This window comes from Diadema antillarum, unplaced genomic scaffold (assembly GCF_040938485.1).
Source record: "Diadema antillarum isolate AM-2024a unplaced genomic scaffold, OU_Dant_1.0 seq00000635_RagTag, whole genome shotgun sequence".
NCBI classification, from domain to species: domain Eukaryota; kingdom Metazoa; phylum Echinodermata; class Echinoidea; order Diadematoida; family Diadematidae; genus Diadema; species Diadema antillarum.
In genome coordinates, this window is record NW_027271552.1 from 1,027,132 (window position 1) to 1,053,830 (window position 26,699).

The 26,699-nt window shown below is 36.3% G+C and overlaps 1 protein-coding gene across 1 annotated transcript; it reads left to right on the forward strand.

Annotated features, from left to right (window-relative positions):
* Positions 1-955: 955 nt before the first annotated feature.
* Positions 956-24,623, forward strand: LOC139736275 (uncharacterized). Its single transcript, XM_071647005.1, has 7 exons — positions 956-1,622; positions 2,118-2,336; positions 4,355-4,521; positions 6,517-6,609; positions 15,779-15,991; positions 18,434-18,502; positions 24,459-24,623. The coding sequence occupies exons 1-7, from the start codon at positions 956-958 to the stop codon at positions 24,621-24,623; spliced, it is 1,593 nt and encodes a 530-aa protein (XP_071503106.1).
* Positions 24,624-26,699: the final 2,076 nt, after the last annotated feature.

Sequence of the window (26,699 nt, forward strand, 5' to 3'; positions counted from 1 at the left end):
TAAGCCATTCAAAACCAATTTTCATCAAATAAACTTTTGAGTCCCCTAAGAATTGCATGCTCTTTGACATCTCATAGAGTGGTTTCTGAATATCTCATAAAACGTTAAAAGCTTAATCCTCACCTCAACCAGAACTGTACAGTCCTTTATAGTTATTTTATGTTAAAGGACAAATCCACCTTCATAGACATGTGGATTGAGTAAATGCAGCAATATTAGTAAAAAGCATCAGTGAGAGTTTGGTGAAAATCGAACGATCCCTTCAAAAGTAAATACATTTTTGTATGCATTTTTGAAGTTTCTGCTCAGTCACTGCTGGATGAGAAGACTACTAGAGCTTGTGATGTATTATGTAGAAAGATATGAAGAAAATATTAATAAAGAAAATTCAACATAATATATTTTCATTTTTCTTGCAGTCTGTTGAGGACATGTCCCGAGTGTACTTGGGCAAGGGTCTATGGTTAAAAGAAAACTTGACTTGCCTCTTTTAGAAGGCAGGAGGGGTGATATTTAATACTCTTAACATAATATGTCAGTGACAAGTTGAAGAAATGTAGGTCCTACAATTTAGAAAAAAATTGTGAAATTCTCTTGATATTTTCTTTTTTATATCATTCCACTCATGTGACATCATACATGTACACTTTAGTAGTTTTTTCATCCAGCAGTGACCATGCAGATACTTTAAAAATTCATAACTTTTGAAGATATTGTCTGATTTTCCCCAAACTTTTGCTGATGTGTTCTACCAATATTTCTGCATTCACTCAATCCACAAGTATATGAAAGTGGACTTGTCTTTTCTGGCATGCAACATATTATTTTGTACTCTTTATACAATGTATCAACTCAAGTGCATAAGCGTATTTGATGTTTCTGTTCTCTACAGGAAGTGAAAAATCGACTGCAATAGTTTCATCCAGAGACTGGCCTGTGGTTAAATGATTTCATGATGGACTGCTTCCGTGGCCAACCCCAAGTGGTCCTCCGACCAGGTTCTATCCAGGCCCAGGGCTTTCAGTCCCTTGGAGAGCAGGATGCTCGCCCTGTCAGGATAAAGCAGTCTCGTCCCCTCCCCCCATGGCTCTGGTACATCATTGCCAAATCCCTCGGTATCAAAACACACCCAAAGGACAGGCCCATATTTGCCTTGTTCCTATACCTTCTCACTCTCTTGAGCACTGTAGGCTACGTCATTGCCAGCACGTGGTACACTGTCAGCGACATCGTCTCGCAGAATACAACATTTGATTCGCTCAACGGCACTGTCAATATCCTGATGGCGCTCATGTTCAGCTCAGTGACTGTCTACGCGAACAACCTTGCCTTCAGACTCTTCACCAACCGCCTGTTTGTGCAGAGTGTTCGCCTTCACACCAAGACCTTTCTGAAGATGAATTCCGCTGTAGTGATAGGCTTCCTTGGACTGACTTTTATTGGTCTGTACAACTATGAGAACAGGCACCTGTTCCATGACAAGACTTGTACCTCAGTCTCCATTTCGCCCTGGATCTGCTACATTCAGTACCCTTGTCTAGTGGGTTTAACAGCATTTTCTTTCCTCTGGAACATGCTTGTGGCTGTGGCCTGTCTTTCTGTATGCCGCACCCACACAATCAGTGAGTGCATTTGTTTGTAGAACACTTTTTTATGTCAAAATCTCAGTTTTCAAAACTGTCTGTAGAATTCAAGTGAGATTTAGGATGCAGTCATTGCTTAGACATGAACCGTACAAGTATACTGGCCTGTCATTTTTTAATTTGCAGGTTAAAGACTGTTGTGATATCTAATTACTCCTTGAGTATCATACTGGTTCATGTATTGTTTTGTTTTGTTTTGTTTTGTTTTGTTTTGTTTTACTTTTTATTGTCATTTTATGATGTTAAAAGTTAACGTTAGAAATGTTATTATCAGTCTTATTATTTTGACACATAAACCACAATAAATGATGACTTCAAAATTTTGAGTGATATACTGTTAACTGCAGCAGAATTACACACTACCATGATTAATTTTGCTCACATCTTGAAGGATACACAGAGAACGCAAATTTATTTCATGTAGAAAGTCCGGGTGGACAGCAAGCTATCAGAATTACGCTCACTTTTCTCTAGGTGTTCGCCACTTTCTCTTGGAGCTTGATGAGGATGCGATGATCTGCCACATCAGTAACTACCACCGGCATCGCGCCAGACGGCATCCCACCATCAGCATCGCTGAGGATCGGGTGGACGGGACTGCCAGTGCCATCCTCAACGACAGCCTTGGTGCGGCCAGGCACCAACAGATTCCCCCTTCACCCACATCTGAAGAAGTCATGCAAAGTCTTGAAGGTACACTGCCAGAAATATAGATATGGAAGTGATATACTTTGTGTGTCTTCCATACAAGGTTATGATTTTGAGTTGAAAGATAGAAATTGTTTAAAATACAAGAAGAAGTAAAGTATATTTCAACAGGATCAAATGTTTGTCCTCTTTGACTTTTAATCACTGATTACCAAATATAGCATCTTCAGAGAATTTTGAGGCAGCAGTGTACTATGGTTAGCTACATACAGTACACTCCCATTATAACGAACACAGTTATAACAAAAATTGGTTACAACAGAGTAAAAATTCATGTCCCAACATTATCTGTTATCTTTTCATTGTTTATTTGTTCAGTTATAATATATTTCGATATAATGAAAGAAAACTGCTGGTCCTGAGGATTGTGTTATAATGGGAGTCCACTGTACATGACTCTGCTTCACTAAAAGCCACTGAAAAGTCACCAGATAAGATATATTTTATGTGGAATAAAATTCATGATCTGAAAGGGTAGATTCTTTACTTATTTACCTCCGCCAAGGGAGGAGGTTATTTCTGTTACCATTGGTTTGTTTGTCTGTGTGCAAAAGTTAACAGATTTGGATGAAACTTACAGGAAAGGTTGAGAATGACACAAGTAGCAAATGATCAGATTTTGGTAGTGATCTGAGAATTTGGGGGGAATTTATGATTTTTGATATTTTGACAGGTAGGGTCAAAGAATTTGGGAGTTCAAGCTGCGCATTTTTTAGGTTTACAGATGCGCACTAAAGTGCATGCTCTTGTTTCTGCCAGGGCGAGGCGCGCCGCGCAGCTGAGGGTTTATGACGTACCAAAGGCTTTTATATAATTGGAAAATCAGGCGATTTTCAGCATGTATACCTATGGGTGGAAATCACTGCTCTTTATGGAAGAGCCCAAAGAGCTTTACCCCAGTGATGGAGAGGAGAAAAAATCTCTTTGGGAAGAGCAAGATCACCGGTGGAAACTGCTTGGTGGAGGTCTGCGCTCTCAGAGTGCTTTTCTAGTTCTTCACTGTAATGATATGTAACTTGGAATAATTGAATGCACCAAGCCAACTGTTAAGAAATGGAGTGATGGAAAATAAAAAATAAAACATTTAGCAATCCTCCCACCAAAAAAAAAAAAAGAAACTTGAAAGTCATGTTTTTATTCAAATGCACCGAGTCTAACTTTTGTGTAGAACAAACAGATAGTCACCATACGCCACCATTATGAAGTAATTACTAGATAGACCTAACACTTCGTATGTTTCCTCATCAAGAATGTTTAGTTTGGATTGTTCCGAAGTATCAAAACTGCATTTGACCTCCCACACTTCCCTCTCCTCATCCCACATATCACCATTACTCACTGTAAGATTGATGCTCCACATAATGCATGGTTCCTGATGAAGTGTGTGCTAACTTACACTCCTGCACTTCCCTCTTGTGACAATTCTTCTAATCTATTATGCTCTGCCATTCACAGCTCCTTCTTATCTCCATTAGCTCACCACACAATATCGATAGACACCCTCCTAACATCTGAGATCTTATGATCAGGCTCTGGCCCTTTGACATCCTTTACATACCCACTATTCATGGAGGTACTGCATTTTCTCAGTTGCCTGTCTCCAATCTTGAGAACTATCCCACACCCACTTCCTAGAAACTGTTCCACAAACTCTGATGTTCATTTGAATACTGGAATAGAATACATCAATGATGGGGGAATTTCCCTATGCATACATGTACCATGTATGAAATGTGAATTTAGCAAATGCTGGAAGATTGTTGATGCACTTAGTAAAAGTTTGAAAACGAATACTTGTAGACAATTTACTCAAAAGTTGTGAATGTTTTCAAGTTTCGAAGTGATATGAAGTGTTAATGGATACGAAAGATGTAGTAGGGTATGAACGCAAGTGAAAAGTTGTACTCAACAGTGTTTAACCTCCACTCAACACTATCTAACCTCCATGTGCACAACAGGTTTCTCTGAAAGACATTCCATTACCCTTCTCCAAATGTTTGCAGATGAATGGGATATGAATGAGCACGAAAGAAGGCGCATATCCGTGTCTCGGCTGCATCATACCAGTGTTGGATTTGATTCTGTCGATGCTGATCATTCCAACCACGACGTCTGGGCTCATCTCCTCGCCTCAGGCTATGATGGCGGTAGACAAGGAAATAGCACAAATGTGAGATTCTGCAATTTTCATAATATATTTCTCTTCATGGATACAAATTTACATGTATGCGACCCTGCATCAGAAAACCAACAAAAAGTCACCAAACATGGATTTTTAGTGATTAAAGTGCATATTCTGAAGGACCAGACTCTAAGATTTAAAATGACCCATTGATTACTCAATTCAAATGGACTCCCCTACCCTAACTAAGTTTAAAAACACACACACACTCATACTGGATAAGTGTGAACTGAGAAAAAAAAAGGCTCTGAAGTACAGGGTCAAGTTGAGCACTTATCTTTAACAGGCCGTGCTAGCCATGTGATGAATTGGACAAAAACAGGATGTAGACCACCATACCAACAACAATGAGGGAAAACACTCTATTGCCACATTCTGTCCTGTTATCAATGCCAACATTCAAGGCAGTAGCATTTATCATTTCAAAAGTTATTAGAGCTGAAAGTGAAGAGTGTAAAGGATTTCTAACAAAAGAAAAGCAGCCTCTAAAGTAAGACATACCTAATCACACTATTCTTCTGAAAAGGGTTGTAGAAAAACTGCTGAAAACACACTTTCCCATTCATTTTATGATCCCAAACTTAAATATACTAGAAGACGAACAGCTCTTTCATAAAACACTATAAAATCAAGATTGATTCGGTTGCCCTGTTTCATCTTTTTTTGAGTCCTCTCATTAAATCAATTGATGTGACTTTTAGTTGGTTTTGTAATGGACTGTCACAATTATTAGAATTGAAGCTTATTCCACAAGTCCATAAGCCATCACAAACATCTTTTGAAAAACACCCAAACTCTAGGAGTTGATGCATCTGTGAAATATTTCCAGACCTACGTGCCAGAAAACCAAGAACCCACTAAAATTCTTTTTGGGCTTTGTGATGCAGTTTTTACAATCAGCTGGGTGTGGAAGTCATTTCCTCTCCCATCATAAACTTGCTCAGAAACTCTGTACTAAATTCCATCCTTTTGTGGTGTAGGAACATGTCGATAAATTTAATGTCAGCAAACATCAAGACTTCACAACACAATTGCACTTGAAGGCTTTAAAGTTTTCAGTGTGCCAATTCAGTAACACTACATTGATTTCTTTGTTACCACAAAAGAGAGAGAAAAAAAAAAGGTGTGAAATGGTTTAAAGCACTGTTGTAAAAATTGATGATGGATGCTGCACCATTCAATAGTTTAGTGACTACACCATTCCGCAATGGAGTGAGTAGATCACGAGTCACAAATGCAGAGGATCTAGTGCACAGCGCGATAACCTAAGAGCAAATCTATTCAAAGTAATAAATCATCAGTCATGTGATAAAGGGAGATTGAGAGTTTACCTTAGGACAAATCATGGTAACACAGTGTAACTTGTCAAGTTTGAGGTTGATATATTGCTGTGTCAAAGTCTAGAGTCCATTAATATCTGCAGGGTTTGTCAAAAAAAAAAAAAAAAAAAACGTTTGAAGCATGGAAATAACCTTAACCCATTGAGGACGAGTCCCGAGTATACTCGGGTAGGTGTCTATGGGAAATGCGTGTTGTAGCAAAATCAAACCGTCCTCAACGGGTTAAGTTTGTATGATTATAGCAATGATGACTTAATCTATCTTGAAATAAGAATTTCTTTATCTACGAATATTATGTGGATGGCTTACAATAGACTACTATAAATCGACATACCGTATAAGATATCACAGTGTATGCATTATCTTTCAACCCATTGAGGACGAGTCCTGAGTATACTCGGGCAAGTGCCTTAAAGGGAAATGGGTATTGTAGTGAAATCTGTCCATCCTCAACGGTTTAAGAAAGGTCACACTCATATTTATCAATCTGTTAATATTTTGAGTGAATTGTGGCAGACATGCCAAATGACTGATTATAATCAAAATGAACATTTGGGTAGTGGATCCTGCAGGATCCTGCAAGATATGATTTTGATGCAACGCCTAAACCTGATACATTATTTCATCATCATCCTAACTTCAGGCACGCAGTGAGTTTCAGTCCCGGATCTCCAATGCTGATGGTGTCAAAATCTTGGAAAACAAAGATATTCTGGAGAAGTACTGGAGACTACAGGTAAATTCTGCCTTAGTGATTAGCTTGAATGGAGGTATTCCTATGATTAGTAATGATTAATAATGTATACAGTCAAATTTTGCTACAAAAACCACACACAGGACATATAAAATGTATATATTATAGTCATTTGTGGACATGTGATCTTAATAGACAAGTTTGGTGCAAAAATAATTTTGTAGTGATATTTGTAATGCTCCAATCAACATAATTACCACACTGCTACATACAGCTTATAAATACACAGGTCTTTAGAAAGTCATCAACATATATTTATAAAAGAAGAGTAATGGATGATGCCTGTGACCTTTTGCACTGTATTATTAGAAATCTGACATCATTTACTTCTTGAAAATTCAAGATAGATTCTTATAATGAATTTAATTGGCATTCACATTGAAACTGTGTGTTTGGCATTAGTAAGCCTTTTTGTCACTCTTTCACTTTCATAAAATTGGCTGTGACTTTGTGTTTAGATGTTGTATTTGTTATTTTTGTTTTTGCTCTATACTATTTTTAATATTATAAATTATCATTTATTATTTCATCTCAGTATGGCATCATGTAGGATCAACTATGTTGGACCTATGCATTGCCACTACAGCTGTACTGTATCTCTTGTTTGTTGTTTTTTTACTAAAGCACACATGTGACCTGTGCTGTGTATCATGTGATCGAGCTTAGTCGTGGTTATTTGTTTGCCTGTTTGTTTTTCATGTCTAAATTTGTCAAAAACAGAGTACAACCGTGTCCAATCTTCTTGTGAAACAGTTGAACAAAGATGTGCCAGAAAAACATACACTGAAAAAAAAAATGAACAAAGAAAGTATGGCAAAATAATCCGTGTTTCAGAAAGAATTCACTACATATTGTAAATCTCACTTGCTGAAGTTGATGGTTACAAGTGACCCAAGAAAGCATGCAAATATAGATGCGTGTATTAGTTGTCATAATGTGTCAGTGATAGCAGTGTATACAATCAGTCTGGTCTAGTTTCAATGGACATATTGTATGTGCAGTACTTCAGTAATTTTTACTTAGCCAAGGATGTACAATCTTAGTTTTCATTGATAATTACCACCGCCAAGTATGTTTTCGTTACCGTTGGTTTGTGTGTTCATTCGTTCGTTCATTAGATAGTTACAGTGTAGTTTGTCCGTGTGCAAAATAACTCAAAAAGTAGTCAACGGATTGGGATGAACTTGCAGGAAAGGTTGAGAATGACACAAGTACCAAACGATTAACTTTTGGTAGTGATCCGAGAATTTTGGGGGAATTTATGAAGGATTTTTTATATTTTGGCAGGTAGGGTCAATGAACTTGGGAGTTCAGGCTGCATGTATTTGAGGTTTGCATGCGCGCACTAAAGTGCATGCTCTAGTTTTAGTCTAGCAGCCAGAAAGGGTCCCCGTGCACCCCCCCTAAAACAAAATTCTACGATATGTTCGAAGATCTTCAGAACCTGTATTTTCCGAATCCGGTTGTCGCCAGCGGAAAAAAAGGTTGCGCGCGCGTCTTATTTGCGTATTTCTAAGATGGCCGCCGCCCGTTGCTAGGAGACGGATTATTTTTGAATAACTTTAGTTAGGAATAACAAATTACCATAAAAATGGTATCATTTTGAAGAGAATTAAATTTCCTACAAGCTGATACCCCATTTGATGGGATAAATAGTTGTTGTCATGAAATATTAAGGAAGGAATTATGTTTTTTAGCATTTTTCTAAAAAGATACGGAATTTGGTTATAATGTTCTTTTCCATACATCTAATATGTATTTACAAATAACATTTGAAATTTCCTAAAATTATCCCCCAATCATAGCTATTATCATGTGAAAACGGCTTTCCAATACACCAATTCCTTTAAAAGTTACACGACATTAAAGGGGATAAGGTTCAATAGGTTTTACAGCAATATTATTTTAAGGGTTATAATGTCTCCGCGCGCAATTGCGTAGGTTCTGTATCTGGGGTTTGTTGTAGATCACTGCTATCTATTGATCAAATCTCATCGAAATCGGCGAAGAAAGAAAGAAAAATTACACTTTCTATTCCTTATATGAAATAAAAATGCTTTTCTTTTCTATTCTGTGTTACCAAACTCAATCCATTCAGCTTCCCATATGAACTGTTTCTTGTCTTTTTGGATTCCCTCCAAAATCACAACTTATCTGATATTAAAAAGTTAAAGAAAAAAATTTGACGTGACAGTTTCCTCTTATTGGAAGATTAAAGTGAAAAAAAAAGAAGAATCTTATGCTAACAGCCCTAAGAAATAAAGAACTTGTTAAATGGCCTTTCAGAGTTTGAAATGAAACATGGCTATCTTATTTTTTCATAACAAAATGAAGGGAAGTATCTGTGTAGTTCATGTCGGCCCATACTGGGTTACTATTCTTCAGAAATGGTCCCCGTGCACCCCCCCCCCCCCCAAAAAAAAAAAAAAAAAAAAAAATCTACGATGTGTTCGAAGATCGTCAGAACCTGTATTTTGCGAATCTGCTTGTCGCCAGCGGAAAAAGGGTTGCGCGTGCGTCTAATTTGCATACTTCTAAGATGGCCGCCGCCCGTTGCTAGGATGCGGATTATTTTTGAATAACTTTAGTTAAGAATATCAAATTACCATAAAAATGGTATCATATTAAAGAGAATTAGATTTCCTACAAGTTAATACCCCGTTTTATGTAATAAATAGTTGTTGTTATGAAATACTAAGGAAGGATTTTTTTTTTTACATTTTTCCCAAGAAATACAGATTTCAGTACTGTTTTTTCCATACATTTAATTTCTGTTTACAAATAACATCGGAATTTTCTTTAAGTTAAACCCCATAAATAAGTATTATTATGTGAAAGCGGCTATTCAATACACCAATTCCTTTAAAAGTTACACGACATTAAAGGGAAAAGGTTCAATACGGTTATACAGAAATTTAAGGGTAATGTCGACGGCCACACTTGCGTAACGCGTGTAATACTATAATAATCATTGCAAGTATGAAACCCTGTCACTTCTTACATCCAAATTATTGATTAAATATCATTAAATCTTGTGGAATATGAAAGCAAATTAAATTTTTTATTCGCTATCACCTTTGATCTACTCAGCTTCACTTTTAGTTTACGTCTTTTTTCATCAAATAGAATGAAGGCCTCACGAGAGGTGTAATTTCATGACGGCCGAAACGGGCTTACCTGGATAGGGGTTTCCAACATATCGATATTAATCAAACTTCTCTTCATCAACTCTCATTCTTCTGATATCTTCACACACATACTCACACCTCCAATATCACACACAGGCATTCATGCAGGGGAAATGAGCTCAGTCGTGAATTTCGTGAATTTATTCAATACGCCATTAATGCATTCATGGAACATCAAACTCGAATGCTTTATTTAGATGTCGAAATAAGAGTTACATGTATACCGCACAAGCGAAATATTTGTCACCATGCTCTAGCATGAAATCAATTTATTTTTTTAAGATAAGATCGCACATACGTGTTCTCATTCTTTGGTGGTTCGCCTGATGGTTTTTAAACGTATTGCTCATACGTTTATTATTGCCAAGAAACTAATAGATAGATTACAAATACCAAGGAATGGCATTGATAAAAACGAATAGTTGCAAGTCAAATCCAGTCGCTTTCAAATTCTGTGTTTTTTTTATAAAAAATGATTTCATGCACTTAACTTTATTACATGGGTTGATTTAAATGCAATACAACGTAAACTTGGTTGTTAAATCCGTTAGGAGTGACTAATAATCAATATTATACAAAAATGAGAGAGAGAGAAAAAAAAAATGTTATGGTTAAGTAGACCTTAATGCATGGATCTATAAAACATGAGGGAAATGTCTGAGGGAACATTAACCATGCATGCGTGTATGTATGTATGTGTGCATGTATATACTATAACATAATATATATATATAATATATCTATATCTATATATAAATATATAAATATATATATATACATATATATATATATATATATATATATATATATATATATATATCAATCACGTTTATATTTATGCAGGTTTGTATACTTTTGTGTTGTGTGTGTTTGTGTTCAAGGATGTTTGTGTATGACTAATGTGTTAAACATTAGACATATTCAGAGTGTAAATGTTTAACCACAACGAATACAATATTTTCATGTTTTCCACAGAAATTAGACATCTATTATAATTAGATAAATTTGCTAAAATGATTTGAAGTGTATCTGCTGTAGGCGCATCTGACGTGCAATCCACTTTATAGAGCGCATGTAAGTTCCGCTGGAATAACAACTCATGCATGAATTAGATACACCATCCAATGTTTTCAGATATCCATGCCCTACTCGTCCGCCGGTCCTTTTTAGATAGAGTAACTATAAATGTGCATGATCGATACCCAAAAGATTATTGACATTGCACGTTAAACACTTTCACTAGGTTGCCATTGTCGCGAGTCTCGATATGCTAATACATGTATACTATCTACCACAAATCGATTCTTAGTCTACGAGTGACCGTGGTGATCTTATCATGGCTTATCACATCTTGAGGTCTATGGTGGTAATCGTGTTGATCGTAGAAGAATTATTGGACTGTTCGAAAAATTACTACGATCAACACAATGTCTTTGACTGACATCAAGATTTGATTATCTGATGATCAGCACGATTAGTCCCCGAGTAAGACCACGATTTCGGGCGAATCGAGAAAGTGGACCCAGCTTAGTGAATTCCACGAGTGTGGTAACGTACCATAAGGATAATCAACACGACAGTTTCAATACCGTACATATCAATATTTACATATCTTCAAAGATTACTTCACCTATGTAATCTAGATTCTTTTGTATGCCTCCGCCAAGAAGTGGTGCCGGAGGCATTATGTTTTCGGGTTGTCCGTCCTTCCGTCCGTCCTTCTCTCCGTCCGTAATGAATTTTGTGGACAGCGTAACAAAAAAAAAAAAAAAAAAAAAAAAAAACCCTGAAATTTGGCATGTATGTGTATTGGGGGTGAAATTCTGCCTATCAACTTTTGGGTGCACATGCTCAAGGTCAAAAGTCAAAAGGTCGAGGTCAAATGCTTAAAATTTCACTATTTCCCTCATATCTCTGCAATGCCTAAAGATATTTTCTTGAAACTTAGTGTATACAGGTATTACCCAATTAAAATTCACTGGTAAAAGTTTGGGGTCATAAGGTTAAGGTCAAATGTGAAAAGGTCAAGTGAAAATGTTAAAATTTTACTTTTTTTCTCTGTATCTTGGATATTGTTCAAGGTATCTTCATGGAACATAGTATATATTATGCATGTACTGACTGGAAGTGATTATCTAGGGAATTTGGGGTTCATGGGGTCAAAGGTCAAAGGCAACACTTCAAAATTTTACTATTTCCCTCATATTTATGCAATGCCAGCAGGACTTAAACTTGGTGTATGCATGTACAACCCAAAATAGAGATTCTCTGGCAATTTCTTTTTTTTTTTTGCCAAAAAGGTCAAAGATCAAAGATCAAGAGAAAGTGCTGAACTTGCTTCTTCCTCCATGTCTCGGAAGTGGCTCATGGTATCTTGAAACTTAGTACATATTTATGCATGTTCTGCCTGACAGTGATTCTCTTATGAATTTTAGGGTCAAAGGCCAGATGAAAATGGTAACAATTTTCTACTCAATACAAAAATTGCACTTTTTCTCCATACCTTGAAAATTACTTAATGCATAAACTTATGAAAGGGCCAAAGTCAAGTTAAAGTCCTAAAATCCCCAAATACATGCTCTCCTATTCATCCAATTAGACCTAGGTCAAGGAAGGTGACCATTTTGAATTTTGAATGGAAACAATGTCATTATCGTTTTCAAATTCCCAGTAACAGGGCATTTAATCTTGTTGCTTTCGCGTGGCCTTTCTTTCTATGATATACAAGAAGTAAATTTGTTATTGCTTTCAGCAATAACAAATTTAGGCCCGTTTATCTATATCATGACGAACCCCCGGAATAACGAACCTTTTTGGGGGAAAAATGAACCTTCGGAATAATAAACTGTGACCAATATTGTTATATTGTACAAGCTTTAACGCCGACATCTATTAACCTACTATATTACTACTTTCACTCTTTGAAAGGAAACACGCCAACAACCAACGACACAACAGGAATGGAAACAATGTCATTATCGTTTTAAAATTCCCAGTAACAGAGCATTAATCTTGTTACTTTCGCGTGGCCATTCTTTCTATAATATACAAGAAGTAAATTTGTTATTGCTTTCAGCCGGCAGCATAGCTTTCGATGGCTTGTGATATCATTGCTTTCTAAACATTGAGCTCTCCATAGCTGACAATTGTAACGTAGTAGCCCGCCAAAGTTGGATTACCTTTTTTTGATACGCACTGTATAACCTGAAAAAAACAGATTTATTGGGTTTTTATCAATTGTACATTATAGCCACTCAAATAATGATGTATTGTTTGAGTTAGTCTTCGTACACCACTTAATTACCAACTGCTAATAGTAGTCGTAATCTTCGTTGTAATATTAAACTAGAAATGTCGCTATGACGACTGGTATGCCTCCGCCATAATGCATGATTCTCCTAATAGGTCTATAGTACATGTGGACAATGTGTGATTACATTTTCACAAAATTGGCAAAATATTATAATGGCATGTTTGTCACAAATGTGTTGAATGGTCACCTTCCTTGACCTAGGTTTAATTGGATGAATAGGAGAGCATGTATTTCACTTGATCTTTGACCTTTTACCTATCGTAGATTTTTTTTTTTGGGGGGGGGGGGTGCACGGGGACCATTTCTGAAGAATTTATGATGTAACCCAGTATGGGCCGACATGAACTACACAGATACTTCCCTTTATTTTGTTATGAAAAAATAAGATAGCCATGTTTCATCTTAAACTCTGAAAGGCCATTTAACAGCGCTTAGCGCTTTTAGCATAAGATTCTTCTTTTTTTCACTTTAATCTTACAATAAGAGGAAACTTTTTCTTTAACTTTTTAATATCAGATAAGTTGTGATTAATTTCACGTTCTTGGAGGGAATCCAAAAAGACAAGAAACTGTTCATATGGGAAGCTGAATGGATTGAGTTTGGTAACACAGAATAGAAAAAAAAAACATTTTTATTTCATATAAGGAATAGAAAGTGTAATTTTTCTTTCTTTCTTCGCCGATTTGGGATGAGATTTGATCAATAGATAGCAGTGATCTACAACAAACCCCAGATACAGAACCTACGCAATTGCGCGCGGAGACATTGTAACCCTTCAATATTGCTGTAAAACCTATTGAACCATATCCCCTTTAATGTCGTGTAACTTTTAAAGGAATTGATGTATTGGAAAGCCGTTTTCACATGATAATAGCTATGTTTTGGGGATAATTATAGGAAAATTCAAATGTTATTTGTAAATGCATATTAAATGTATGGAAAAGAACATTATAACCAAATTCCGTATCTTTTTAGAAAAATGCTAAAAAACATAATTCCTTCCTTAATATTTCATGACAACATCTATTTATCCCATCAAATGGGGTATCAGCTTGTAGGAAATTTAATTCTCTTCAAAATGATACCATTTTTATGGTAATTTGTTATTCCTAACTAAAGTTATTCAAAAATAATCCGTCTCCTAGCAACGGGCGGCGGCCATCTTAGAAATATGCAAATTAGACGCGCGCGCAACCTTTTTTTCCGCTGGCGAAAACCGGATTCGGAAAATACAGGTTCTGACGATCTTCGAACATATCGTAGAATTTTGTTTTAGGGGGGGTGCACGGGGACCCTTTCTGGCTGCTAGACTATTTCTGCTAGGGCGAGGCGCGCCGTGCAGCTGAGGGTTTATGATGTAACAAAGGCTTCTATAATGGGAAATCGGGCGACTTTCAGCACACTATAAACACTTTCAGCATGGTGTCTAAGTACGTATGGGTGGAAATCACTGATATCACTATGGAAGAACAAGATCAGTGGTGGAAATGAGCTGCATGCTTGGCGGAGGTCTGTGCTCTCAGAGTGCTTCTCTAGTTGAATATTTTTTACTTTGATACAATGTTTATCTTTTACTTTTGGAATTCATATATGTGAGGCACGTTCAGCCATGAGACATGTTAGTAATGCAGTGTACTTTAATAATATAGGCCACCATATACACATATATGTATGACAATTTTTTTTTTTCATGATGAGACATAGTTATGTTTTATCACTAGTGCTTGAATTGAGAAATTTGTGGAAAATAAGAGGATTTGAAGAGACACCAGATTTACTTTAAAACATGGGATGTATCACCTGACCATGCAGTACTCACCATGGACCATCACACACACTCACACACATACTTAATGCATTTGACATAATAAAACTCACATGCATAAAGTGTACTTGCATATAGATTTCTCAGTTGGATTCCTCTGTTTAACTATAAGTCTCCATCAATGCTTTGTTAGTTTCTGAAAGCCTACTATATAAAGAATGATTTTTTTTTTTTTTTTTTACAGTTAAATGGGGTGAAGATTTGCTGGTCACCTCTGATTACATAATTTGTCAATTCCAGTCTTATTTTAAATACACATACAATGTAGTTTCATACCAGTCAGATATTACTTTTTGAGACATTATTTAGGAAAAGCAGGATTCTCAATAATACCCTGAATGAAAAAAATGCATGACTGTTCGCATGGATTGGGTATCCTCTGCGTGAATGTTAGTTAACCTTTCACCTGTGAACTCTGACCCCCCATATAATTCCAGTGCCAACTGCGAAACACCTCGCACTGCATCCACCGCTGGCTCCTGAGTTGGAGTGTGCTCCTCATCTTCTGGAGCGTGGTGTACCTGGGGTATCCTCTACGTAATGGGGGATTGGGGGGATTGGGGGATTGGCTATCCTCTGCGTGAATGTTAGTTAACCTTTCACCTGTGAACTCTTGACCTCTTTATATGATTCCAGTGCCGGCTTCGAACCACCTTGCACTGCATCCAGCACCGGCTACTGAGTTGGATTGTGCTTCTCATCTTCTGGAGCGTGGCGAACCTGGGGTATCCTCTGCATGATTGGGGATTGGGGGATTGGGTATCCTCTGCGTGAATGTTAGTTAACCTTTTACCTGTGAACTCTGACCCCCTCATATCATTTCAGTGCCGGCTGCGAACCACCTCGCACTGCATCCAGCGCTGGCTCCTGAGTTGGATAGTGCTTCTCATCTTCTGGAGCGTGGTGTACCTGTTATACTGGATCAGCCATGAGGCGTCCATCATCGACATGTTCCTCTTCCTCCTCCCCCTGGCCATCCTACCACTCCTTTGTGCCGGTCCTACCGAGGTCAACGGGGAGGGTCACAAGGTCCCAAAGGTGAGCTGCGGTGCTGACCCTCTGTTGTCAAGCCAGATATTGTAATCTGTTTTAATTGTAAATGTCCCTGTATTTGTGGTTTTCAGTTTGCCTTTCCATGGGGATGCCTTGAACTTCTGTGAGTCATGTTATTTTATTATGTCTAGGGCCCCGTTGCAAGAAAGTTGCAATCAATTGCAAATAATTGCTAATTTTGAAACAACCATTCTGATTGGCTCAGGGTCTGCCCTATTAAGAAGACATGCATGCAACAATGATTTTGATTGGCCAGTGACAATCAGTTGCAAGTTGCGTTTAAACGCAAAGTTTCTAGCAACGGGGCCTAAGTTAGATCTTTGATTTTAGAAATAGATTATACACGTATCCTGCTCCTTTAGATAAAGTTCATGTTAAGGTAGCAATACCCCCTTGAGCATGTATCAAAATAAAATCATTTTTTATGCATTTTTTACAACAATTGACCACCCAAGCCTGGCATAACATATTACCTTATAACTAAGTAATCCATACAAAGTCTAAATTACGATGGTCGCATGACCCGTTGCTATGGTAATGGCGGCCATCTTGGATGGTCAATTTTGGTACATAGAGAATTTGAAAATCAAATATCTCAAAAACTATTAATGATAAACTGTTGGAATAAAATGTATATTAAAGCTTGATACTTTCTCTATGAAATGAACCAAAATCAGGTAATTTGAACACCCTATAATAGGTGAAGTATGAAATGATGAATGATTTAATGAAACTCATAATTATGACTTTTTAAAAAAATCAAAAAAACACAAAGAATCATAGTTTAAGCAAGATTTTGGTTCACTTCACAGGACATAACATAAGAAACACTTTGGCCAAGTTCCAAGGCTCTAGCCCCTGTAGTTATTTGAGATATGTTTGTGGAGGCTCGGCCATATTGCCGAAATCACGTTTTTAAGATATCATCACTTAAAGTTTTTAGTATTCAAAATCAATACACAAAATTGGGGAAATGAACTAGTAATTGGGTAAATTACTTTAATTTATGAGTTTTTAAGAGCAAATTAATGCATTTTGTGCACTCACTATTCAATGAGGATATAATGTAGCATACTAATGCACAAACCATCAAAACATAATTAATTCCAGAGGTAATATGACATGGTCACATGACCAGTTGCTATGGCAGTGGCGGCCATCTTGGAACCTAATTTTTTGTGTAAGAAAAGCTTGTCGATCAAATATCTAAAAAACTATACATGATAAATTGCTGGAATAAAAAGCATTTTAACATTAAAAATGTCTTTGCAAACTAAATTTAGAATCAAATAATTTGTACAATTTATAGGTATGCTAAATGTCTGTTGTGTAGAAGTACTTGGAACATCATTCTGATCCATTTTTTGATCCTCAATTTCAAATGTAATTTCTGCAGGTTTTTTCATGGGAGCTGCCATTTTGATTGGTAAAAGTGATGAAATAGGGCAGCAGAGCTATTTTACACACAGCCTTGTTAGGCTGGGCCAAGGGGGTGGGGATGTGATGGTTAGTAGATCAAAAATAGGTTGAAATATGTTTCAAAAATTGGTTAAAATCCACTTCCGGTTTACTTCCGGGTTCATTATGATATTTAATTACCATCATATTTTAATTTTCTAAAAACATTTCCTGATGAAATTTAAGTAAAATCATGTTGGTATTTCATTATCTAGATACCAAACTCTTGTTTAAAGCAAAAATCTCATTTTCGATTTTTGCAACCCCTCAAGGGGGTATTGCTACCTTAATTTTTCTGAAAAATAGAACAATGTTTGTACATTATACAAAAACTAAAGAATAGTGTTTGGACTCATACAAAAACCTTGCTAATGAGGAGAGGAAAAAACATATGATTGTATTATAGCAGGAACAGTTCTTATAACTTTTCTTGGGAGGCAAATAAAACTTGACAATGTTTGCATACAAATTCAATGGAGAATTGCTCAACACCTTAATTACTCAGAGTTGCCAATTTGTCTTAGTCTTAGACTGTACATTAAGTACATCTCCTAATCTTTTTTTTTTTTTACTGTGTCCCAATTATTTTTCAGATTTGAGTATTAAAAAAACATGTTTTCCTAATTTTCACTGTTTTCACTATATTTTTGTCTTATTTTACTGTCTTCCTACAAAGCAACATAATATTGGGTTGAAATTTCCCTCTAACACAAATAGAAAAGATTTTTAGAAGCTTTGCAGATGTTGAAAATGTTTGTGTCACTGCAAGTTACATTTTTATTATTTTTTGTTTCTTTCTTTGTGGGCAAAACAGGACCTATTTTTATTATTGTTGCTATCAGCCTATTCCCATCACCTTACTTGTAAAAACAGGTGGCAAGCCACATTCAAGATATGGCCTCAGATACTGAACTTTCCACCTACTAAATGCATTTTTTTACTCTTTTCTTTTTCTACTCTACACTACAGAGCATCTGCCCAACAGAGGAGAGGTTGAAAGTCATTTCATTCATCAAGCAGTCACCGCTGTCCTTAACAGTGAGTCTTTGTATTCATTCTTCACTGAATTAAGTTTGTAGTCAATCTATTGGTCTGATTATTCTTCCATTGTGAAGTGTGTTTTATCTGTCTTTATTATTATTATTATCATTATTACTATTATCATTATTTTTAGTAAACTACTTTTTGACTTAAAGTGATTTGAGTAATTTTAAGTAGGCCCCTACATACATCATTATATATAGTAGTCCCCAGACTCAGACGTTCAACTAAGACATATTTTTGTGTTTATCAGACCAGGCACTGCCAGCTGTGATACATTGTAACTACATGTATGTCTGCGAAAGCACAATTCTTTTTGAGCAGTTGTAGAAGAATATCGTCTGTGATGTGACCGTGGATGTTAATGCATGAAGTGTGTGTTACTCAACTGACAACTGTCTGATTGATATGGTGTGTATCATAAATCATTACGGAAACGATGATTCAGTGCTGTAATAATAGAGGGTGTGGCCAAAGAATAATAATAGAGGGTGTGGCCAAAGAAAAGGTATGGCAGGGGTCATTGTCATAATTACTGAATAGTAATAAATATTCCTTCTTTTGTTTGTTTGTGTGTGTGTGTGTGTGTGTGTGTGTGTGTGTGTGTGTGTGTGTGTGTGGGTTGGTGTATGTGGATGTGCCAGCATGTGGTTTTCAGGGTCTATCCTATGTGGTAGGCATTATAGTGATTGTACAATGGGTTTCCACTAATATTACAGGGGTGTCATACCTTTAGAAGAACAAAAAGGGTCAGTTAATACAGAAGTGCAATTTCAAAGTACATGTACCAGCATTCAATTGCAGGAATTCCTTTGTCATTACAAACGTACAGTCTATTTACTCTGGTCTATTCAGCCTGTGGAATGTTTGCATTGTTGATGTGTACTTCCTGTTCTAAACAATTCATACATTACGTTTTAATGTACATTTCTGATTATGTTTGTCTGTTCTTTTCCTCACAAAGGTATTTGATTGCCTGAGGAAATGCCCATGGAAGAAGTATCATGAATTTTGTAGAATGTTGTTTTTTTTTTATGATAGATGATGGAATGGTAAAAATGATAATGGACAAAATATTTTAAAAGAAAAAAGAAAAAACATTAATCTGCAGCAAAAGAATGTAGGAAATTTACAAAATTTTAAGCATTCCTCTTTTTAAAAAGGGAGAATTTAGTCTGGAATGTCAGGTACAATTTATAAGTTTGAATTAGGGCATTAAGCATGATCTAAGTGTGTGTGCGCGTGTGTGTGTGTGTGTGTGTGAGTGTGTATGTGTGTGACACAGCAGGGCATTTCAGTGTCTGGAAAATTTGCCAGTGACAGGGGAGATAAGAGGGAAAGAGAAACAGAGGAAGGAAACAGATGTCTGTGACGACAAATTTAAATGCTGGGATAACAGCGGGAAGCAGAGACACAGTAGTACAAAATGTACGTAAGATCAAAACGTGGAGCTGATTTACAAGGCTAGAAGCAAATGTTTGGGACACACCATGATCACCTATGTCTCTCTCGAAACGTAACCTAGAAAGAGAGAAAGAGAGGGTACAATTATGTAATATGTATGATTATATTCAAGGACTTGGCCACCTTGTAGTGGTTGATACTCTTGTTTGCATTTTTACAGTGTTAGAATGGAACATTAAATTATTTTCTTGTGTGTGTGTGTGTTTTGTTTTTTCTGTCATTTGAGTATTCACAGTTATGTGTGCAAGGGGCATAGGATAAAGCTGCAGTTGATTTTTCCCAGCCAGTAATACAATGACATTGTCCCTTTGGTATTTCAAGGTTGAAAGACAACGAGAAAAAAAAAAAGATAAATATTAAATTTGATGCCTTTTGAGAGCAGTTTTTACCTTTAATGTAAAATGTTTGTGTGCCAATCCATGCACTGTAAGGAACACCCATACATTGCAAAGCACTTTCATCTGTGTATGAGTAACGTCCTGACTCACTGTAATGCAAAGTTTAACTCAAATTGTCTCAAGGCAACAGTCTCTGATTATGAATGCCATACAGGGTGATTCAGTTAGGGAATTACCTGGATGAGTAAATAATTAACCCTAATTTTCTGATGGTTTCAAAGTCTGATTACTTATAAAACAATGGATTTCTTGGCATGGAAGCAAGTCATTAGTTGGGTTGATTACCTGAGGTAGTGCATTAACCTACACAGGAAGGTTACATGAAATCAGCAGTAAGCACTGGTGACATACAAACAGTCGGTCTGCTGACCCTATGAACTCGTGCCATGGTATGTGCGGTCTCTTTCTTCCAGCATCCATGCTGTAGAAGTATACATTAGAAACAGAAAACTTGACCAGAAATGTTGACATTTAGTTTGAAAAATTATCATCTTGGATTTTATTAAATTGAGGTAAATTTCTTGGGGTTCTTTTTCCAAATGGGCAATTCCACACACACACACACACACACACACACACACACACACAAATCTTAAAAATCGTAAATCTGAGATGATTTGAAAAATATGAGGGAAAGACGCAAATTTGATATCAAATGCTAAAACTTGTCAAGTTCTTTCATTTGAGTGGTATTTTCATACAGCTGATGTTCATTTAGAAATTCTTTCCTTAAAAAAAAACACGTATTTGGGAACTTTTTTCAGTTTGTTTTGTAAAATTCACAATCTTTTACTCATTATTCCATATCCATTAACACTTCAGAAATAATTTAAGTAAAATTAAAGTAGTATATGCTTAGAAAAAAACGGAAAAAAGACACTAATAATAGCCTTGTCTTGGATAAGAAAAGTATAAAAAGTATAGGAACTTTAAAAAGTGGACAAAGTTGTAGTGTATTTTAACCTCTTATCTGCATGTGTGTCTTTATTGTGTACTAAGTTGTTTGTTGTTGGTGTTTTTTTTAAGATGGACACAAGGCGGTGTATTTTGATAAAAATTGGTTTGAAATGGCTTAGACATCCGAAAACAAAGTAATACAAAACAATCCTAATAAAAGGTGGATCTTACCTTTTATTGGGATTGCTTTGTTTTGGATATCTCAGCAGTCTCAAAACCAATTTTCATCAAATTAACTGTCTGAATTATGTTATTTCATATTTCATACGAGGTTTCTCATTATCTCACATGAAGTTGGAAACCTGAAAGCCCATATCAACCAAAACGATAACATCCCCTTAATGCACATTTGATGCAGAAATATTTTTTGATGTTATTGTTTTAAAGAGGAATGACAAGGCCCGGTAAAGGTAACCCACAAGGTTGGCCAACCTTTCTATAGAAAGGTCGTAACCTCCTCCATGAGACAAGTATAGACAAGCCAAATCTGTCAGTTCACCAGTTTGCTCATCACTACGGATATTACTGCAATCGAGGGATGGATTTGTGTATTACCTTACACATAAAAGTCACATGATTTCACCTAGTCAGCTTCCCCTTTTCATGGCTGAATTTCAGCAAATTGTGAGGCAAGACAGTCTTACGCATTATAAATTCAAAGACATGTTTCAACATCACCATGTGGTTATTCAATTTTAAAGATTGCCAAACTTTGTCGATGAACTGCACCGATGTTTACGGGATGAAGAAACACCAAGCATGCAGAAGTTTTGCAGTTATGCTTCTAATTTCAAGATATCATACAATTGTATCACCATGCAATGTAAATGAAGCATTTTCCAAATCATTTATTCCATCACTTTTGTCTTTGAGAGAAATGAAGTATGATTTCCACTCTTTGAATTATTGTATAACATGCATAAGTCCAGCTACATGTATAATTTTCCAAAGTATATAATAGAGTTGTACTGTATTTGTTTGTTTGTTTGTTTTGTTGTTGTTTTGTTGCACAATTTGAAACCTGTGCTTTTATGTAAAACCATGGATTTTTTTTTTTAAATCTTCACTATCAATTTTGTTAAAACATAGCCATCCTTTCCTTTTAATTAGTAAGTAATGCAAACAGAGGTTGGGATTATATTACAAGTATGCACAACACACAAGCTGAAAGTAATGTACATTTAGACGTAGGAAGGAAATTTTAAAAACATCAGTGCAGAAGCAGCTGGCTTGTGCCTGATTTAAAAAGAAATGACAGAAATTTCCCTTTTCAGTGTTGGTTTTATGCTTTAAAAGACCATTTGTCTTTACAACCAAATAGTTTAGAAATTACTGTATATGGTTTCACCTCAGTATATTTTGTATTACTACGACCATTGTCACTATTCACTGAGAACATGAGAAAACTTGAACAGAACTCAATTTCATCTCTTTTCGTATATCTTTAGAAATGTTGTATCGGTTACAGTTCGTTATTCCGAAGGTTCGTTATCCCGAAGGTTCTTTAGTCCGAAGGTTCGTTAGTCCGAAGGTTTGGTTATTCCGAAGATTTGTTCCGAAGGTTCGTCAATCCGAAAATGTGATAAGGTTCGTTATTCCGAAGGATCATTAATCCGAAAATGAAATAAGGTTCGTTATTCCGAAGGTTCGGTAATCAGAAAATGACACAAAGCTCGTTATTCCGAAGGTTCGTTACGGTCCCTTTTTCATTGGATCAACGAACCTTCGGAACAACGAACCCTATTTCATTTTCGGATTAACGAACCTTCGGAATAACGAACCCTATTTCATTTTCGGATAAATGAGCCTTCCGAATAGCGAACCCTATTTCATTTTCGGATGAACGAACCTTCGGAATAACGAACCTGCGGAATAACGCCACAAATGATTAACAAACCTCTAGGTATAGGGAATATGTGTGTTTCGGATTTTAACGAACCGCCGGAATAACGAACCTTCGGAATAACAAACCTTCAGAATAACGAACCTTCGGAATTACGAACCTTCAGAATAACGAACAGCACCCGTTGTATCATTGTGTTTGAGTCAAGCTCTCCGATATTAATGTTAAAGGTAACATCAACAAGGCAAGAAACTGCACTTCAGCTGTTTTGGTTCTTCTATCATATGACCTGGGTGTGTGTTCAATCGAAGGAAATGAATGAATAGTTACTTAGTAGTTGCTTCATTTGACTATCTTTTAACTGTTCATACCGAAGTGTGTAGTGACACTTCTCTCACAGCAGTTCCATCAAAATAAAGTGGGAACATACATGTAGAATAAACATGATACTAGCGTGTCATTACTCAAGAAGAGGTTGTTGTTCAGTTGATAATGTCGGATCCACCCACCTGCCGAGTAATGGATCTTATTGCCTGTTAATATTTGGGCGTGCGTGAATGTCTTTTTTTTCTGAGACTGCAATTCTTTTAAAACGTTTTATCACCTCTGTTTTTCAAGCAGAATTCCCAGAAGACTCGCCATATTATATGAAGAAAGATGAGATGGCTATTTTGTCCTATTGGGTGTCAAGATTAGAAGAAATCCTTTCCAAGTAGTAGTAGTAGTTGTTGTTGTTGTTTTTGTTTGTTTTTGTTTTGTTTTGTTTTGTTTTGTTTTTGGTTTTTTTTTTTTTTTTGGGGGGGGGTCACTTTTCAATTCCATGATACATTTTCCTACTCGAATAGTAATTTATTTTTTTTTCTTTGTATATTTTTTTAGTGATTTCGAAGATTCATAGCATAACATTTTAGCATAACAATACACAATTTTAAATCACACCGAAAAAAAAAATGGAGGAAACAAAAAAAGAAGTAGAAAAAAGGTTGTTTCAAACAATCATGTATCAAAATATGAACCTTACAGACTGTCAGGGTTTTTTTTTCTATGGGCTTTTCTTTCTTTTCTTTCCTTTTTTTATTTTGAGGGGGTCTTTCCTTTAAAAAGGGGAATTCTTGAGAGAAACCTCGTCTTCTCAAAAGATTAAGAAAAATTCTTTAAATGCTAAAATGTTTGTCAGCTGTTTTCTGTAATTGAAAAGACATATTTTATTTATATCGTAAGTTAAAATCTTATACAACCCCATTGTGAGGGTATCTTAGACGAACTCTTCTCTTCCCACATCCTGCTGCAGCTGTTTGGCTTTGAGCTGAACTACTCCTCCGTGTTCACGACCATCGTTGCCATAGCGCTGGCCTTCGCCACCAAGATCATCCTCCAGGACGTGTCGGACACATCCTCACCGTCTGTCCATCCCTCCCTCACCACTCCGGCAAGCAACATCACGGTGGAGCTCTGATGACCTTTGACCTTGTAGAGACCTGGCATAGCATGATGATATAGCATGATGATGTAGCATGCGTCTCTTTGGCATAAAGCCACCGCAGTTAGCGATTCACTTCAAGTTATTGGCAAATACTTTAAACTATCCATTTCATTTGCGACACCGTTGCCAAGTTCTAATTGAATTTTCAAGTCAGGGATAAATCAGTTTTTCCATGTAGACCGTTCCATTACTCCTCCGTGCAAAGTGAATAAATGTAACTATGAAGAAAAAAAAAGAAATGAAGTTACCATAAAGACCCCTGAATGCTTAAATCTACCCTTCTCTTCCATTTTGTTCATTTTTTTTTTTCTGTTTAAATTATTTTTGATACAAAGGAAGTCGGGTTAGTGAGATTTTTAGAACTTCAAGAATCTAGATACTAGTACACGGATTGTGCACGTTTTCTTGACGTCAGCAGTCATCTTGCCTTATCAAGTCATTGTAAATTGCCTTATCAATTCATGTCGTGTCCGTGTATGTCGGGTACCACCACCTCCTATCTGTGAAATGTTACCTCATTTTGACAGTGGCATTTGATGAAAAAAAACATGAAAGAAAACTTTGAGCAACATTAGCAGCACCACGTCTGCTGAATTGTGTTTTTATAGTGAAATAACAGGAATATTTTACTGCCATGTATATAGATTATTTAGAACATGATTAAATTTAAAATTACAGCTCCGTATAATATATAAATCATAATATATTTGCAGTTATGAACATTTGAGTGGTATGCAATGTACTTGCAGAAAGAAATTTCCACCCTCACTGTCGTATCAAATTAGCGAGCTTTTAATCAGCGACGAAAACGCTAAGACAACGCAGCCTCACAGGTTGGACAACGGAGACAGCTGTCTCGCGCATGTGCAGACCACCAATTTTGGCCTACCCAGCGTCGTCGTAGCGTTCGCGTCGCAGATCTAAAGGTCGCTATTTGACCTGTTGTTTGTTAGAATCTGACGGATCTTTACAGTGCCTATTAAAAAAGGGAATAGGTTTGCATGACATCGTAAATTGAAATGAATAACTTTTTTATGTTGTCTGTGGCTATAAAGAGAACATACAGTAAGGAATGTAAAGAAAACAAAAAATAAAGTACACATCGACAGAATAAAATGTAAGTAGGCCTAATTTTTACGAGCATGAGAGCTTTCGAAGTCATGATAAGCAGTTACTCTGACAGAATGATAGGAAAGCAATAACTTGGGAAGAATGGAAGATAAAACATCGTTTTATTATGACCTGTTGTAATCACGTGAAAAGCTGTCATAGATAAGCCTACTGCACCCTTCATATCCCTTTCTGTTTATGCGATGTTTTTGTAAGAAGTTTGATAGCCTCGCATTCTTCTGGAAGGAAAATTCTCATCATTACTCCATTCAAGACATCGCAAGAATTTCACTTCAATCGAGTATCCTCAATCTATATGACAAAGGAGTTGAGTCTTTTGTATGTAAATCGAAGAGTATGTTTTGGGTTACTTTTTTATTTATAGATATTCGTTTATCTAAAGAAAGTAAACATTCCGTTGCCAACAATGTCACAGTCATGTGATCCAGACCATTGTTTTCCTTTCCCTTTTATCACTGCAGACTTCATGGAAAAATGAATTACAGTGTATTTTATATTAATATTTATAGTATATATTATAAAACACATTATCAAGACTTTCTCCGTTCAGTCAAACTTTTGCTCAACGTTTCCTTTGATATTTCCCAATTACTTCCAAAGCAACCGTCTTTGATGTTATTACCTCTTGAAGTTCCTGGCAGACTTGAATATTCAAGAACGATAACAAGATTGATCTAGTTTGGGCCGAAACGATGACTCGAAGTATACAGGAGAGGAGTTTACTATGTGACTTTGAGGCTCCTGATGAAAATTAGAAGCCTCAACTACCATTAAGATCAACAAGGGTGTGCATGCAGATAGAATGATTGGACAGTTTGAGTGAAAATTCAATTTTAAACACCTATATGCAGAGAAGAATGCATAATGTCAACTGCCTTTTTGTGTATTTTGTGCCAGAATGACTGCAGCAACGTCATC